The 18,559-nt window shown below is 38.6% G+C and overlaps 2 protein-coding genes across 2 annotated transcripts; both read right to left on the bottom strand.

The window, feature by feature from the left end:
- Nucleotides 1-4,252: 4,252 nt before the first annotated feature.
- On the bottom strand, nt 4,253-6,284 carry LOC113019236 (cell surface A33 antigen-like). The gene is made up of 5 exons (XM_026162835.1): nt 6,089-6,284; nt 5,774-5,990; nt 5,416-5,580; nt 5,034-5,150; nt 4,253-4,937 (listed from the first exon to the last, which is right to left on the bottom strand). Exons 1-5 carry the CDS (start codon nt 6,272-6,274, stop codon nt 4,831-4,833), a joined length of 792 nt encoding a protein of 263 aa, XP_026018620.1. The 5' UTR covers nt 6,275-6,284; the 3' UTR covers nt 4,253-4,830.
- Nucleotides 6,285-11,097: 4,813 nt separating this feature from the next.
- Nucleotides 11,098-17,566, bottom strand: LOC113020450 (cell surface A33 antigen-like). The gene is made up of 7 exons (XM_026164436.1): nt 17,334-17,566; nt 16,690-16,862; nt 16,374-16,590; nt 16,017-16,181; nt 13,024-13,140; nt 12,741-12,873; nt 11,098-12,265 (listed from the first exon to the last, which is right to left on the bottom strand). The coding sequence occupies exons 1-7, from the start codon at nt 17,371-17,373 to the stop codon at nt 11,827-11,829; spliced, it is 1,284 nt and encodes a 427-aa protein (XP_026020221.1). The 5' UTR covers nt 17,374-17,566; the 3' UTR covers nt 11,098-11,826.
- Between the last annotated feature and the right edge of the window lie 993 nt (nt 17,567-18,559).

Below are 18,559 nucleotides of genomic sequence, written 5' to 3'. Positions count from 1 at the left end.
GGCGTCTCCACAAAAGCGGAACCTCCGGCAAGTTTATCAAAATAAGACGACTTCCGGAAACTGCTTTCGAAAAATAAAAACCCAGTTAAGCCAACATTTTTCGGTAGTGTATTTATTTTAGTTTACTCAGGGTGTCATGGAGAGCATTCTATATGACTATATAAATACAAATTTACATTACATTAAATAAATGATAACTTTAGACAAGATTTTCAGTTCATTATACATTTATTCACCGACTGCAGACGAAGTTCCAAACTCCACTCAGTATTTAGGTTATGTAAAAATAATAATAAATATTCAAAATATTCAGTAGTAACCACCTTTTTCAAAATATATTATTCTGGTGTTGTATTGTAATCACTCAATATTTTTAATATCTAATATCCTGTAACAGTTTTATATTGTGAGATTTTGAAGTAAAACGTGTTGAGATAAAAAAGCAGATCACCTCCATGGCTTCTCAGATGTTACTGAGGGAAGATTTTCACCACTGACCGATTGTAATTTTATTCTGAAGTTCAAATGTTGCCATATTCACTATCAGCTGTGCAGCTTTACACAGGCTCCCAGTTCCTTCCAGCGTCTGCAACAATGGATGGCGGCAGTGAAGTCTTAACCACGGTGAGTAAAATAAAATTAAAGTTGCTGTTGAAAATATGTCACCCTTTCCCACCCTTAGTTAAAAGCTCAGTAATCACTTTAATGATAACAACGGAAGTGCAGGTTATTTTGGTTATCAGCTGATGAACACAGCTTTTTGGGAGGTTCTACGTTGCCATCTAGTGTTTAGAAATCAAAGGTATTGTTTTATTCATTAATGTATTCATTCTACTACAGCGCTCCATGTGTGTTTCTCTCGGCCATGATTCCTTAATCAACCCCCTTTCACCCTTCAAACTCCCCAACTTTGTTATCGCTGATATATTTTAATTATTGTTAGCACTACATAGGGAGATAAACTACTTAGCTGGTTTATATTGTACTTTTAAATCCCTTAATTAATTAACAGATTAATTAAAATGAATTAAAAACAAGAAATTCATTAACGCCTCCCTTGGTACAGGTGTGTCCTGTCATGTTTTAAGTAGGCTGTATTTCTCTTCTTAAAAACACAGCCTGGACCCAACTGTTCTGGCTAATTACAGGCCAGTTTCGAAACCCCCCTTTCTCTCAAAAGTTCTGGAGAAAGTGATCGATTTACAGTTGCAGGCACCTTGATCTTAATCAAGATTGATTAATCACCTTCTTGCATCTTCAAAAAATAAAAATAAAATAACTGAGCCTTACAATGGAGTATGGTTGCAACTTGTTTACTGAACCGTCTTGTCAGTACATGTTCAGAACATCAGTGTCCATTTTTACTGCCTCCTACACGCTCTTCTCCCACTTTCTTACAACATAAATGTAACACAGAACTTCTACTGCCTCTCCTGGCATTACCATTGTAACGACACACTCTTTCTCTCTGTTTCTTTCAGATGAATAACAGGAACTTAGGATGTAGGTATCTATGAATAATAACTATTATGCATACTCATATATTTATATAACCAACTAATTTCTTGCGATACCACACACCTTGATCTCTGAAAAGCTTCAGTCTGGTTTTAAATCACTACACAGCACTGAGACAGCACTTTTAAGGGTTTTCAATTATTTTCTCTTAACTCTGGATTCTGGCAGCTCTGCTGCCCTCTTGTTGTTGGACCTGACAGCAGCCTCTGTCATGGTCGACCATGATATGCTGCTATCATGGCTGGAGTATGCTAGGCTAAAAGGGTCTGCTCTCCAGGGGTTTCGGCCCTACTTATCTGGAAGGACTTTTTATGACAGCATGGGCCTCCACAGCTCCAAAATAACCCCTCTTAATCATGGTCCTGCCCTGTTTGCACTGTATATGTTGCCTCTGGGCTCTATTTTTTTATGGTACAACCTTTCATTTCACTGTTTTGCAGATGACTTGCAGATCTATCTGACTTTAAAAGCAGGGACAGACCCACTTTAGCTGTCATTACGTTGCCTTGATGACTTTAAACATTGGATGGCTTTACATTTTTTTAAATGAATTAAAAACAAAACAGAAGTTGTCATTTTTGGCAACATTGTTAATAAACACAGTGACAGTGCCCTGGGCCCCTTATCTTCCTACTGTAAGTCAAATGTAAAAAACCTCAGTGCGTACCTCGAAGGTTCCTTTAAACTGTGTAGGCAGCTGAACGTAGTAATCCAATCCAGCTTTTTTCATGTGAGATAGCTAGCCAAGGTTAAGCCATACCTTCCAGCAAATGTCTTTGAACATGTTATTCATCTTTTTATTACTTGCAGACTGGACTACTGCAATTCTCTATATTTTTGGTTTGAACCAGGCTTCTATCTATCGTCTCCAGTTGGTCCAAAATGCAACTGTTTATCTGCTAGCTGGTACAAAACAGAAGGAGCATATTATCCCAGTTTTGGCCTGTCTACACTGGCTGCCTGTTTCTTACGGGATCCTATTTAAAAATTTTCATTTTGTTTTTAAATCACTAAACAGTCTGAGCTCCTTTTTATTTACGCTCCAGATAGAACCACGAGGTTCTGGTTAAAACTAACCTTATCTATTCCACAGACTAAACTTAAATCTCGTGGCGACAGAGCCTTCTCTGTGGCAAGTCCCAGATTCTGGAATAGTCTGCCTCTTAATATTAGATCTGCACAAATGCTCGAACATTTTAAATTGTTACTAAAGACACATTTTTATGGTGTGCCTTTTAGCACACATCAACCTAAATATTTCGGTATTAACAACCTTAGTTTTTGTTGCTGTTTTAATACTTGTTTCTTGACTTGTTGTATTTTTTCTTTTATATTTTACTACAACATTGTTGTGCATTTTATTTGTTAAGCACATCACTCCATGTGCTCACAGTGGGACGTCTTCATGTCAAACACAGGATCACCAGCAGATTGTGCTACGAGTGCACCAGGCATAGGTCACTGCTCTGTCACCAAGGGAAAGTTAGCTTACTGTATTTATAAGTGATCAGTAGATGCTGAAGTGCATGCTTATCTTTTATGAGTCCGTATATAGTTTTATATAAGATACAGCCATGTGTTTTTATTCATGTGTGATTAGAAATGTATTTCAGTTCAGTTTCACTTTTATTTGTCATATGCAAGTTAGGGTCAACACTGCAATGAAGACAGTCACTCAGCAGTATAGTGCAGTAAAAAGAAAAGTAAAAGAGCAAAATATTTATAAAATATAGTACAACCCCCCCCCCCCCCCCCAAAAAAAAAAACTAAACTAAAAAACATACAGTAACAGTAACATACAGATTAAGCATAACTGCAAAACAGGATTTTGATGCCTTAGTGCTGACCATAATCAGATTCTTAAATCAATGCGATTGCACAAATTTACATGGACTTACAGATAATGTGCAAATGTGTGTTAGAAAAGCATAATTAGAAACCCAGGAGCTCTGGACAGACAGGAGGAAAAAGAGGAGACACTATCAGGGACTTCAATAGCCATTGGCTGCTGCAACATGTCTATCCAGCAGTTACACAGCTGCAGATGTGAAGACCTGCATATAGAAGGTGGGTACCGCTAACAGTCACTTCTTACAGTGCAAAGTACTATAACAAGAGTGTGATACTCCAGAGTAAAAATGTCACACAGGAGATCTCAATCACTTGATTTTACATTTTAAAGCCATATTAGTCCCACACTGTGGTATTAAAGCAGTAAACAAGTAAGTAAAGGAATAAATGTAAATAAAAAAGCTAGCTCAGCATCAGCAAGTAGACCAGCTTCTCACCAGCATGCAAACACACCGATTTGAAATGCATAAGTCTAGGTGAGGTCCATCTGTCAATCGATCCATCTTCCTTTTGAACAGCCACCCTCACACTTTCCAATTCTTTAAATTTATTTCATAAAAAACGAAAACCACACAGATGTTGCAAACACTTCACTGGAAAGCATAATGCAATTGCAGTCAGACAGTTGTTTTACTACTATACACTGCTTCCCCAACTTGTGCATAAATAATTCAGGGGATAAATTGTTAGTGAGAGTACTTTGGCTGACAGTAATAACCATTTTGTGTATCTGGTCACTCTCCTGATGCTCTTGGGATTAAGTAATCGGAAAACGAAATCCATGCAGTTAGCAGCAGCTAACCGCGACTGAGTCCTGAAATTCATACAGTCAAAGAAAAGTGGAAGTTCTAATTTTTGTTTCCCTAATACTGTGGTTTTTAAAAAATACAGAAACAGAAAGCACTTGATAGAAAACTGAAGGTAGTCGATGTTTCTGCCTTTACGCAATCGAGCAATGACTCACATCAGAATGTGACCAACCCAGAGTGAACGGCAGCGAAGTCACAGTTGTACACAGTTCACAAATAAACCTAATGCATGTACAGAAAGATCACACAGAAAGAATTAAATAGGCTAGTGGTAAAATTGTGTGATAGTAATAAATTCCTTAATTACAAGAAAAGAACAAACCTCATATATAGAGAAATGACACAGTGTTGGTCGCATTGTCCTCTTTCTGTACAGCTTGGAAAAGAAATATTCATCAAATATGTGTGTAGACTCTGGTCTGGTTGCAGTAAAGGCATCATAAGACAAATACGTGACTTTTTAAAAAATATATATATTTTTTGGGGGTGGGGGTAAGAAAGAACAGGGGGGAGAAATGCACCGAATGTCCCTGCTCCTCTGAAAAGGATCCTGAAGTGTCTTCTTTCTCCCAGTCATCTCATAAAAAATGATTTAATAAATGCTTGAATCTTCCAGAACGAGGAACATTACCCGACGGTGTAATTCTCATTGCTATTTATTTTGGCAAAAGAAGAAGATGATGATGATGATAATGAGAAAGATCAGGTAAGCAAGAACTCTGCCTATTATTCCTCCAGTGGTAATAGCATTCACGGATGCTGCAAGACAGACAAGTTAACAGGGGGAACAACAGGGGTATGTATCATAATAATTTTCTGTAGAATTTTCTCTATGAAAAAAAATGTTTCTCTTACGTGGCATGAGCGAGAGGGTGAGGTTGCAGGTAGCAGCGCGGAGCTTGTTCTGTGAGGTGCAGATGTAGAATCCTGATGTATCTTTGGAGATATTATACAGTGACAGGATGCCGTCCTCTGAAACACAAAAAATGTGGTTTGATATACAACAAATTTGATACAATAAATTAATACAGGCTGTGATAGAGAAGAGTGACATTGCACATCTGACTGCTCACTTTCTTTCACTTTCATCATGTTTAATATGTTTTGATATTAAATACCAAACAGTGGCTGTGAAACAAAAGTAAAGCTCACTTTTACACCAAGCGTAGCGTCGCTCTGATCATGTCCACATTTGTTCTTGTTAGCAAAGATTTTAAAGGATCAAAGTGTCACTTACTGTCAGTGATTTGGGGGTCTTGAGGAACAGGCTGATTATGCTCACAATAACGTTTCCAGCTATAAGTGGGCATTGGAGATCCTCCTGCAGATGCACAGGTTAAGGTGATATCCTGGCCGTACTGTGCTGTTCTCTGGATCTTACAGACGGGCGTAGAGGGAGCCACTAAAAAAAAGAGAAATATAAATATAGTGTGATTTCTCTTTGACTGAATTGCTATAAAACTCCTAAGTAGTAATGGATAAAAAGGCAAGTCACACCCTGCGCAGGGCTGACATGTAGCAGATAGACTTTCCAGTTAACTTAACAGTCATATCTCTGAACAGTAGGGGGAAGCCCACAACATGTGATATATTACCTAGAACCACCAAGCGTGCGGAGGCAGCTTGGTTGCCGTCTTCGTCATCTGGGATCTGCACATGACACTCAAACTCTTTGTTGTCAGCTAGTGAGATGGAGGAAAGCTTTAGGTTAGCCTTTCCATTCAGGACATCCACGTCCAGGGACACCCGACCTTTATAGGGGGGTGTGATGCTAGTTTTCTTTATAGGATAGTAGTAAGTGATGATCGGGGTCTGTTAGAAAATTACAGGATTAGAAGAGTAATAAAAACACAAAGACATGTTCTTATGATTTTTGATCACAAATACAAAGATTAAAGGTAGATACCAACATCTTTGACATTTGCTTCCAGAGCCAAAGCCGTCCATGTGATGACAACTGCTTCGGCAGTGTTTATGTTAATTGCAGATTTAAAGGAGCAGGGCAGTGTGATGTTGTCACCTCTGGCAAACTCATACTGACTTTGGGGCATGGTAACGTCAATGGCACCGACACCTGTCAGCACTGTCATGGACATAAAAACAAAATCAAAGAGATCAGTATTATTCATGAATAAAATAAAATAAAAATTCAGAATGACTTCTGAAGTCTTGATTCTGAAGTCTTGATTCAGCTCAAGACGCTGTAGATTCCCGTCAGTAACACTTTCGGTCCGCTAGTAAAACGTAGTTCTATTAATCTGCGCTTGAACCGGAACCGGATGTAAGTTCCAAAAAACTGAATTTTGGAACTGAAATTGAATTGTAGAACTGAAACTGAATGGTGAGAAGTGAAACTGAAATTATTCGAGAGCTGAATTTTTAAAGGATAAAATGCAGTTTCAAAGCAAATCAATTCATTTTCATAATATAAAATTCAATTTCAATTTAGTGATGATCATTTTCAAACCATAAATTCAATTTCAAATTAGACTAATTCAAATTCAGTTTTCAAAAGCATTTATTCAAGTTACAATTCAGATTCAATCTGAGCAATTCAAATTCAAATTGAACTTATTCAAATTCAGTTTCTGGTGGCACAGATTTCTGCCCATAAATACCAAACACCTTAACTATTTTGACCAACAGGCTGACACTGGTGTTAATCTACAGCCTGATGTGGCAGTTAAAGAAGTTAGAACTACAGGGGAGGTGATGTCAACTAATGTAGAAGAAACACCCACAACATCTGAAAAGGTCAAATACTGTAAGAGCACTTTGGATATGGTAAATGGCCTGTATTTATATAGCGCTTTTCCTAGTCCCTAAGGACCCCAAAGCGCTTTACATATCCAGTCATCCACCCATTCACACACACATTCACACACTGGTGATGGCAAGCTACATTGTGTACATATGTGTGCCTCTGCTGTTGCACAGCTCAGGGCAGCTGGATTACGCCAATCTACTGTGAACAGTTTTGTCTCCTCAATGGAGGAAGTGTTTTTTGAGATTCATCCTCAGGCTAAAGATGCAGCCTTAAAGAGCGTACCTTTACAGGACACCACAAGTAAAAATAAATATAAATATAATAGTAATAAAATAAAGCATTGGGAGTACTTTAGCCTTGAAAGATTAGCTTTAGGACCAGGAAAGATGGTGACACTTGGAGAGCTGGAAGAAGGTCCAGAAATTGCTTGGAGCTGTGTTGTCTACCAGTTTGTTTTCAGCTAAGTGGATAATAACACATGGTGCAGAGTACCGCCCTGACTTTATCATCTGTACAGATGTAGTGTCTGAGATTCCGTTTTTTTGTAAGATCAAAAGTATTGTTGTGAAAGATGGCATTGTATTGCTCTGTGGAAAACTGATGGAAACCCTGTGTTTTCATGACCATCATCATACATTTAGGAACAGACTGCATCCCAATATGGTGCTGAAGGTGTTGAAGATAAATGAGCTGTGTTGCTTCTTCAAATCAAGTATGGCATTTCAGATTCCTCCCTGTATGTCGTTCCATATTGCCGTTTTATGCCAAACTAAATTCATTGTTTTAAAGTGTTTTATACACTGCATGAGATGTTTTTATATTTTGAGCCTGACATGAAAATAAAGCTGTTAAATGTATTATCTAGTTGTGGTTTTTGCTTACTTGTTTTATATGTAAAAGCATTATTAAAAACCAGGTTTTCGTGCTGCAAAACAGTGAATTGTGTGTAAAGTAGACTTGTAGTCAAGACCGCCTAATCCAAGACCAAGACAAGACCAAGACCAGAGGGTATCGAGACCAAGACAAGACCAAGACCAAGTTGAGACGAGACCAAGACCGAGACCGAGACTGAGACAAAAAAAAGTCTTTAAACTGCAGCCAGATGCTATTCTATATACATATGCAGGACACCTTAAACTAGTTTTTTAATTAAGCAGCAAGGCAGAACAAAGTCGGGCCTGTATCAAGACACAGGGACTAAACCCCAATTCAACCAGACCCAGAACTGATCCGGAATTAAAACAGGACTACAACAGTAACCAAGACAGAACCAGAATCAGAACTAGATGATAGTAGCACTAAAAATCATCATAGACCTGCACTACACTTATTTTTTAATTCTACCAAAGTACAATATTTAGATTGAGAAAAGTTTATATAATTATTTAGCCTTGTTGTGCAAACAAGCCTGCATAACTTAATAAATATAGAATTTGAAAAGTAACAAATGGTATCTAAAAAGAAACACTAGGTACTAGATACATGTTCTGATGAGTTTTGGCAAACAACCATTTGACTAACATGTGTGTCTCACCTGCTCTTGTTCCATCTCTGTTCTGTTGTCAGTCTCTCTCTCCCTCTCTGTTCCTCTCTCTCCCTCTTTGTGCTGACAATCAAGCCAAACACCAACATCATCAAATATACAGTTGAAACCAGATATTTATGTACTCTTCAGATAAAAACACAAACACTTTTTTAATTGTAACATCAAATCAGACTAAATGTTTATTTTTTTAGATTGATAAATATTAAAAAAAACATATTTTTAACTTTAAGAGTAAAGAGAGAAACTATCTGTATTTCTTAATTGCAAATGGCACCAAATTGTATTCAAAATTGAGCCACACTTATGGAGCTCGACAATTCTTTTCCTGGTGTTTTGGTTGACATCTCTTGATTTTTCCCATGTCAAAGAAACAGGCTCTGTGTTTTGCCTTATATGCATCCACAGCTGTGCCACCAATTTACTCACATGGACTCTACTAACCTATCAGAAGCTTCTTCAGCTCAGAATGGAATCGTCTGTAGTTTTCTTATTAATTAACAATAAACTTAGTGTATATGTAGTCCTAAATTTGATGAAAGTGATTAAAATAGACAGCTCCCTCTTTTTATTCTGACATTTAACTAATTCAAAAGATATTTCAACATTTATTTATCTAAAACAAAAGTTTACTCTAAATTCATGTTTAACGGTAAAAAAAAGTTTTTATGTTTTCTCCATAAAGTGTATGTAAATATCTGGTTTCAACTGTGAATATACTGCTGTGTATTGAAATTTCTCTTGTTTTGCATAGATATACTGAACAACATCCAAAGCATAATATATAAAATAACATCTACCTGAGTTTTTTCTTTGAAAGAAGCTCCTTATGTCCATTGTTGTGTTCATCGGTACACAACTGAAACCGATTTAGAGAGTTTGTTTAGCCGTGGAGGGTAACAACTGAAAATATGAAATGTAAGCTAAGACTCTCTAAAAAATCAGCATTGCTGTTCGGCTTTTTATTTATCCATTTGTTGATTCACTCGAAGAGCAAGTAACGCAACCAAGTGATCAGTTTGATATCAATCTTTTGTGATACACCGTCATATTTACATTATTAGTTCAGTACGAATGATTTGCTTTGGTACCTGGTCAAACTTAAGCTCTCCTCTGTCTGCAGCAAACTCGCAGGCAGCAGCTTCTCCCCCCTCGCTCACATGGGTGCTGCGCTCAGTCGCCTAGTGCCTGAGCTCGGATCATACCAAAATTAGGGGGAATTTACGACGGTGCGCTCTGTGCTTCGTGTGTTGTTTTTGTTTTATACAGTTGTCAGTCAGGCCTCTAACTAACAAATTACACTCCAAAAGACCCCATGCTTCTGAAAAGATGACCCGGGCTTAAGCCCAGTAAGCCACCCCCCGCTCCGCTGATGGTTGACTCCAAATCTCCCGAACACTATGTCGATTTGAGAACGTAGGACCGAAACAGCGAGACCAAGACCGAGACCAAGACAAGTCCGTCGAGACCAAGACAAGACCAAGACCACGTAAAAGTGGTCTCGAGACATCCAACTCTAGTGTAAAGGTAACACTACAGGAAGAGTTTTAGTAACACTACTTGGTGTAAAATTAATTACAAATTTTACTCTATGAGAGCTAATTTTTCACTAGAGATTAGTGTATGAATAACACAGTATAGAGTAACATCAACTCCCATCAGAGTTCTTTGAACCCCCAGTGTTAATTTCAAATAACTCAATTCAGTGTTAAAAATCAGTGGGATTTTACTCAAAGAGTTAATTTATCACTATGATAGAGTAAATAATATGACACTACCACTACTAGTAGTGTTAAGTTGATTTAACACTATGCGGTGTTACTCAGTGTTAAATATTTACTCTATTTAGAGTTAAATTTACTCTAAAGTTTTAACACTCTAGAAAGAGTTGATTTAACACCAATTCCGAATGGGACCAAATAGACTCGGAAGCAGTGTTAAATTTAACTCTTTAAGTGTTAGTTTGACACTGCAAATTTTACTGTGTACTTCAAGCGTGCAGACCCTGAATTGGGACACAGCCATAGACTGCCACTCAGCCATACTTGTTTTACACCGCTGCCTTATGAATACTCCACCTTTTATGTTTCTGTGTCCTGCTTTCTAAGTTATCATCTTATGTTTTCTCCCAATCCTTGCCACTGTATTTGATCCGGGCTGTGACACTGTCTTAACTATGTGTTGAAAAGCACCATTTATATATGCTATTAAAAGAGTCATCAAACAATCAAAAACTATAAACTTCTGTAAAATGTAACGCACTAAAAATTCAACCTACAAAAGCAATGTGGCCACGTCATTGGAAAACCTGCTCAGCAATGCAGTTTCCTAATCAACTGATTATGTAATGACCACACAGACATATTAAGAGGTTTAGTTGTTGAGAGCAAATATGGAACTGAACATAAAGCAACAGAGCTCTGGTGTCACATGCCGAAAACTAAGCCCAGTCAACTTCATCTTTTTTAAGAGCATTTTTCACACAACAGGTTTAAAAAGATTTTGATGATTCTCATTTATAGTCATAACATTGCCAATGCAAAATATGTACCAAACAGCATGTAATTATACAGCATAACAAAAAGAATGTTTGAATTTGATAAAAAGTAGAAGTTCCACATTTTGTGATTTTATTTTATTTTTTTAAAGATACAGAAACTGAAAGCACTCAATAGAAAATTAAAAGTAAATGTTTGGAGTCTCTACAACTGTATACAAAAACATTTGAGTAATTGCTAATAACTCTTTGGGTTGGAAAAAGAAAACTACCCCCAGCGATGCTAATAAAGAAGTTACATTAAATTGTATTGTGAACAGCAAGAGAGACAAAATGTATTTGATTAACTGAAAACTTAAGCAACAATAACACTTTTGACAGCATGTTTTGCCTGTGTTTGTGTGTCAAGCCATGACACATCAGTATATTACCAGACCATTCAAACTCCCACAATTCACAGGAAACATGACGCATGCACGGAAATATTACAGACAAAAACTTAAAACATGTCACACAGTAGAAATAAATTCTTTATTTACACATAAAACTGGCAGTACACAGAGAGACAAGCGTTTCACTGTTCCCTGACTGTACGACACACAAAAAGTAACATAGGACAAATATATCAGATATATAAAATCTGAAAAATTACTTTAAAAGACCTAAAAATCTAAGACATAAAACTATTCCTCCCAAACAAATTATTACATATTATTCTTTCAGCTCTAATTTTGAAGTTTCCTGGCGATCCATTATGTAACAGCTAGGCCACCATTTGATAATCTGGTTGTATGTAAGAAAAAACCAACAACAACAGAAACTGGTTTACAGGTTGGAGGCTTTAGTCATGGTAGTCCCTCCTTGTGGGCTTACTGTTGGGCACCGGTGGTCTATCACGGTCCCGATCATCGTAGCGGTTGTCATCACGACGACGGTCTTGGTAGCGGCGATCATCATCGTAGCGCTCACGACGGTCGTCGTAGTCGCTGCGGCGGTCGTCGTAGTCGCGGCGGCGGTCATCGTAGTCGCTACGGCGGTCATCGTAGTCGCTGCGGCGGTCGTCGTAGTCGCGGCGGCGGTCGTCGTAGTCGCTGCGGCGGTCGTCGTAGTCGCTGCGGCGACCGTCGTAGTCGCGGCGATCCGGATCACTTCTTTCCTCATTGCGTTCAGTCCTCTTTACACTCGAGTCCTCATAACTGTCCTTCCCCTGGACTTCAACACGTCGACCCTCACCGTTTCTATCCGGCTCCTTGTCGTGGTACTCCTCCCCCTCATGAACTCTAGAAAGTGGAAACAACACCCGCACACAATCAGTGCAGTCAAAAGCATCCAATGAACAGAAAATACTCACTCACAGAAAAAATAGAATAAAAATCACAAAAGTTCTGTGAATGTGCTTGCCTAACGAACGGAAGTTGTTTTTTTCTGACGCTCAGATGAAGAAATCATATGGACGTTGAATTCAAAATTCATATGGCACAGTGCAAAAAAAAAAATCATCATTAATTTACTATGAAGTTAATTTAAAAACACAACGGGAGTTTTTTGTCCCTTGCATGCTCAGGAATAATGGCAACTTCCTTTGATTACAGCCATACGAATAGGTCCCTTTACACCACAGACATGGTATGTGCAAATTTTGTTTTTTATTCATGAAAAAAGATTCTATTCTTAAAATCCCACAAAATATTCAGTTCTGTCAGCATGAGTGCCTCTGTGTTGATTGCTTGTATTAATAAGAGGATGGAACCTTACCCCATTTCATATTCCTCATCTTTGTTCTTCTTCCTGCAACAGCAGCAACAGATGATGATGATGAGGATGAGTAGAACCAAGCCACCGACAACTCCACCAATTAGTGCTGGAGTGGAAGCAATGTTCATGGATGCTGCAGGGTTGAAGACAGACATGTTAGGAGGGGGAACAACACCGAGGTGTGCGTCATAATTTGAGTAAAGATTTATTTACTTAAAAAAGACAAATAACAAGAACAACAACAAAAAAGAAAAGCCTTTTCTCTATTAAATGTTTCTCTTACGTGGCATGACCGCAAGGGTGAGGTTGCAGGTAGCAAAGCGGATCTTGTTCCGTGAAGTGCAGATGTAGTATCCTGATGTATCTTTGGAGATATTATAGAGAGAAAGGATGCCGTCCTCTGAAACACAAAGAATTAGTCACATATACTGAAGGTACATATAACCGCTCCATGCTTCTTCTTTTTTTTTTTAAATTTCATATGCAGAAAAAATTAAATCCTGAGTTTTCTGAATAGTATGTTCAACTAGAAAGCGAAAATTTCTGAAGAAATTTTAAGTATGCCTATGCCGCCGCTAATCGGTGTAGTTTGCCATTCAAACGGCTACAGAGAGCAAAACTCAGCAGAGCAGCCATTCTCCACCATGAACTATGGTTAAACCAAACACCGCTCGCGCCTCACAGATGACAGCTTACAGTTTTGTGTAAAGATGGGGTGACTTCTTACAGCCCCGATTTGCAGACGCTGTGCGCAGAGGTTCATAAGCAGACCCGACAATGTTTGCATGAACACGCTTTGAAGCATTACGTTATGGACCACTTTTCACACATAGTTGCTGTACCCACACAGCCGGCTGTAGCTTTTCATCTTACAGCCCGACACATACCCAAAAAAACAAAAACAAAACAAACAAAAAAAACGGAAGAGAGAGCACAGACTTTACGCCTGAGAGGCGTGATTGCAGATGCCGCTGAGGTGGGTCCACCTCCCCTGCAGCTGCACTGCAGACCACGCCCTGCCACACACATCAAACACGTAAAATAAATATTTATGCACTTTTGCATTCACTTTTTGTTTTTTGTTATTTTTACACAGCGTTCTGAATAAATCCAGCTTTGTGTCTTCTTCCATTCTACCTGAAGTACGGGACAAACTGCGTTCCTTTTCAGCTCAATACGAAACGTGTAATATTTTCTCTGAATGCGGGACGATTCCGTTTGCACGGGGCGGTTGGCAACCCAATAACTAACCTTATGAATACAATAAAGTTCACCATCAGTAACACAGCACCCACCCAGCTGTACGACTTATTGGTCATGTCCAAATTCATGGGCTGCATCCTCCTGAGGCCACATTTGTAGACCGATTACGTCACAGCAACGCGCCGAAGGCTGTTCAAATTCGTAGACTGCTCCGAATGCAGCCGACAAATGCGTCCTCCTTTTCCCCGAATTTGAAGGATGGGTCGGGTGTGTCCTTCGTGGCCCACCATATCCCAGAACTCATAGCGCGGCCCAGCCAAATCAGAATCAGAAAGGGTTTTATTGCCAAATGTTGGGCAGGTTTACAACATAAGGAAATTGCTGCGGTGCTTCAGTGCAGACATACTGTCATAAATTATGCTTAAATAGACATGAAAACAAGAATAAGAATTAAAAGTTAAAAATTAAAAGTGCTAAATAGATAGGTATATACATGATATATACACATGAGTGCAGGTGGTGATCAGTGCCAAACATGGAATGATGCAGTCAACACAGCGTAGGGTCATGTGTTAGGGGTGGGAACAGTCATAAGGTTATTGTTCATGTGTCCAACAGCAGAGGGGAAGAAACTGTTCTTATGGCGAGAGGTTCTGGTGCAAATGGACCGGAGCCTCCTGCCTCCAGTTTCAAACTCCAGTTTCCAGCAATGGCGGCCGCTACTAAGTTTTAAAATTACTCATACTAATATTTCTGGGTCACAAAATAAACTTTTAACATATTTTCAGGCGAGAAAGTAGCTGTGTAAACATCAAATATCTGCTCGGTTTATCAAGATATCGCATATTTGCCAAAGTGCTTCGATGTTTTCGGAGACGTCTGCTACCAACCAGCTCGACAGCTAGCCGGGAGCTCGAGGGTTACTGATGCGGCCGAGAACGGCACAACTCCCGGCACATCATTTTCAGATCATCGCGGACTTTCGCTACTCGGGTTAAATGTAATATATAATTCACTTAGACAACCTACAAATGTTATTGTTGGGCTTTTTTCAGTGTTTTGTTTGTTCGTGAGTAAATCGGTTTGGCTGAGATTAAAGCTATTAGATTAGATTAGATAAAATAAAACTTTATTAATCCCCCTCCTCCTTGGTTTTTACACAGCTGACTAAACGTCAAACAGAACGCGCAACCTTAAGAATTCCAATGGTTCCTGAAAGCACCGACGCTGTGCGCGCCGTTGATATTGTCATCATTATGGTAATCCAAATACAGGGACATACCAGAGTGAGCCAACACACCACAAATTAAGTTTCACTTACATTTGAAGTTAAGTTTCACTTTGCTTCCCATTCATTTCAATGGGCAAAAACTTGCATTAAAATATTCATATTTAAAAAACTATAGAAGTAATAAACACCAAAAGTCATAGCAACTCATTCCAGCTCAAAACTGTGGGGCGAGTTACGGTCCAAAAATTTCAGGCGGAAAAAGGAAAATAATAATAATAATAATAATAATAATAATAAATCCGAGCAATAGTAATAAGTGTGCCTTTTGGCATAGGCACACTTAATAATCAATAATTGCAGGGTGTGACATCAGATGTGCAGTTTGTCTGCTAGTATCATTGTGTAACTGCCTTTCCTCTCTGTCACTTCCTAAAAACAAAAATAGTCCCTAGCAAGTCTTGCTTTATAAATGAGACCAGACTGCGGCAGAGAGTAAATATTTATGAAACAATTCTGAAACTGTGGTGGCTTGTGCTGCTATTGCAAAAAGAAAGAAAGAAAACTTAAAAAGTTACAATGAATGAAAATATTCAAATGTTCTACTATGAAACACAGCTGCCACTGTTGTTGTAGTTCAAGTAAAAGTCCTGATTTGGGAGCATCAAACAGCACCATGTGGTTCAATATTAAACCCCTAGCAGTGGCTATGTGACACAAGGTAAGGCCACTTGCACCGTTAAGTGTGGAGCATCACTATGATAGCCACAGTGGTTCTTGCAATGATTAGTAAAACTTTATGTACTCATGTGACATTAATTTTCCAGGATCAATGTGTCGCTTACTGTCAGTGGTTTTGGGGGGTTGAGGAACAGGCTGATTTTGCACGTTACGACGTTCCCAGCTATAGGTAGGTGGTGGAGATCCTTCTGCTGACAAACAGCTTAGGGTGATATCCTGGCCGTACTGTGCTGTTCCCTGGATCTTACAGACGGGCGTAGAGGGAGCCACTAAAAAAAGAGAAATATAAATATAGTGTGATTTCTCTTTGACTGAATTGCTATAAAACTCCTAAGTAGTAATGGATAAAAAGGCAAGTCACACCCTGCGCAGGGCTGACATGTAGCAGATAGACTTTCCAGTTAATTTAACAGTCATATCTCTGAACAGTAGGGGGAAGCCCACAACATGTGATATATTACCTAGAACCACCAAGCGTGCGGAGGCAGCTTGGTTGCCGTCTTCGTCATCTGGGATCTGCACATGACACTCAAAATCTTTGTTGTCAGCTAGTGAGATGGAGGAAAGCTTTAGGTTAGCCTTTCCATTCAGGACATCCACGTCCAGGGACACCCGACCTTTATAGGGGGGTGTGATGCCAGTTTTCTTTATAGGATAGTAGTAAGTGAGGATCGTAGCCTGTTAGAAAATTACAGGATTAGAAGAGTAATAAAAACACAAAGACATGTTCTTATGATTTTTGATCACAAATACAAAGATTAAAAGGTAGATACCGACATCTTTGACATTTGCTTCCAGAGCCAAAGCCGTCCATGTGATGACAACTGCTTCGGCAGTGTTTATGTTAATTGCAGATTTAAAGGAGCAGGGCAGTGTGATGTTGTCACCTCTGGCAAACTCATACTGACTTTGGGGCATGGTAACGTCAATGGCACCGACACCTGTCAGCACTGTCATGGACATAAAAACAAAATCAAAGAGATCAGTATTATTCACTTGCAGTTATAAACACAGTAAGTTCTGATATTTAACCATTTGTATTCTTTGGGTCCAACCCACTCCCCTGCTGACTGTAGGAAATTGTCTTGAGCATTTGTGTTTAAAAAAAAAAAACATAGGATATGTTACAACTACTTCCTGAGTGTCAGCTCAACTTTGGAGCCAGTTTCATATGCAAATGAGAAACGAAAAAGACAGAGAAAGAGATATATTCTGTGTGGTTTCCGAATCCCATTTCTACTTTATTTGCTCGCACTGAAATATAGTACTTTAAAAAACATTCAGCAATAATAATGGTGACTCCGGGCTTCTTGGGCCCGCTCCTCTTTTTTAATACGCGACCCTGACGGTGCACAAACAGGTGTGGCAGGTCGGTGAGGCCCAGAGGAAAGAAATGTTTATTAAAAGAAAAACATACTCACCCATACACAGAATCGTCCAGTACAAAATCCTCTTCTCCATGGCAAACACTTAGTGTTCAAACTAACCCCCACCGACGGCTCAGTATCTACTTATTTCCTTTATAAGAAAAATGAGAAACCAACACACACGCATCGAAACCCGACAGCCCCGTAAAGAATGATCCGCCAGCTGCCCAACCTTGACTGGTAGCGCTCCCTGCCAATCGCGTCGCCTTTGGAGGTTCAGGTGACGTTTCTGTTCCGCCCACCTAACGAGTTTTAGCTTGTCCTTTGCTCCAGCATACCTGCCTTTTCGGGGATACTTCATTAATTAGATTCGGCTTTTCAGGATTTGAGTTTATTCCCACCACAGGTCTCATTTTAAAATTAAACATGCCAAATTTTGACATTTGGACCTCGAAATCTTTAGTTCATCTTGTGGAGAGCACAAAAAATGAAAAGAATCACATTTTACTTAAGTATTTAAGTATCGCTTTTATTTATCTTGGTTTCTTTTGGAACATTCGGTTTTATTTTATAAGAATGAGAAGAACGAGGTACGTTTAAAACGACAGAGAATAGCAAACACAAGACAGTCTGACTAGGCGGGGTGGGTGTGTGTTCCCAAGGAAAAAGCCACCATCAACACCACCAGTGGTTGTTTCCTTGTCAGACTGGTTTGACGAGGTACTATCACCTAAACACACACGCAAAGGCGCAACGCAGAAACTGAAGCAAAGGGTGTTGTCATCTTAAAATGTCCAATTTTGAGATATTAATGCCCATACGGTAAAAAAAAACAAAAAAAACAAAACATTTTTCCTGGCCAAAATATATTTCAAATATATGGTAAATATATGTTGTATTTGTGATGGTCAAAAAATATTTTGGAATTTGAAAATATATTTTTTTCAAACCAAAATGCATTTCAAAAGATATTTCAGAGTGAAGAAAATACATTTCCAACCTTACAGAAGAATGTATATCAAAGTATCCTTTATTTAAAATGTATTTAGTGCAATAATGATAATAATAATAATAATAATAAAAGTAACAACATGTTTTATGTACATCTGCAAAAAACAGTTGGATTCAAACAAAACAGAGTCAAAGGTTTAGCAAAAATTAAGCTGTTTATTCATTTGCTTACAGTATTTCATATTACACCATAATGTAGCGTTCATTGACTTTGAAATTATCTGTCAGTGATACAGTAAACAAGATACAACAACTGCTATGTACACTTT

This window comes from Astatotilapia calliptera, chromosome 1 (assembly GCF_900246225.1).
Source record: "Astatotilapia calliptera chromosome 1, fAstCal1.2, whole genome shotgun sequence".
Classification (NCBI taxonomy): Eukaryota; Metazoa; Chordata; class Actinopteri; order Cichliformes; family Cichlidae; genus Astatotilapia; species Astatotilapia calliptera.
This window is presented reverse-complemented; position numbering and strand designations above follow the sequence as displayed.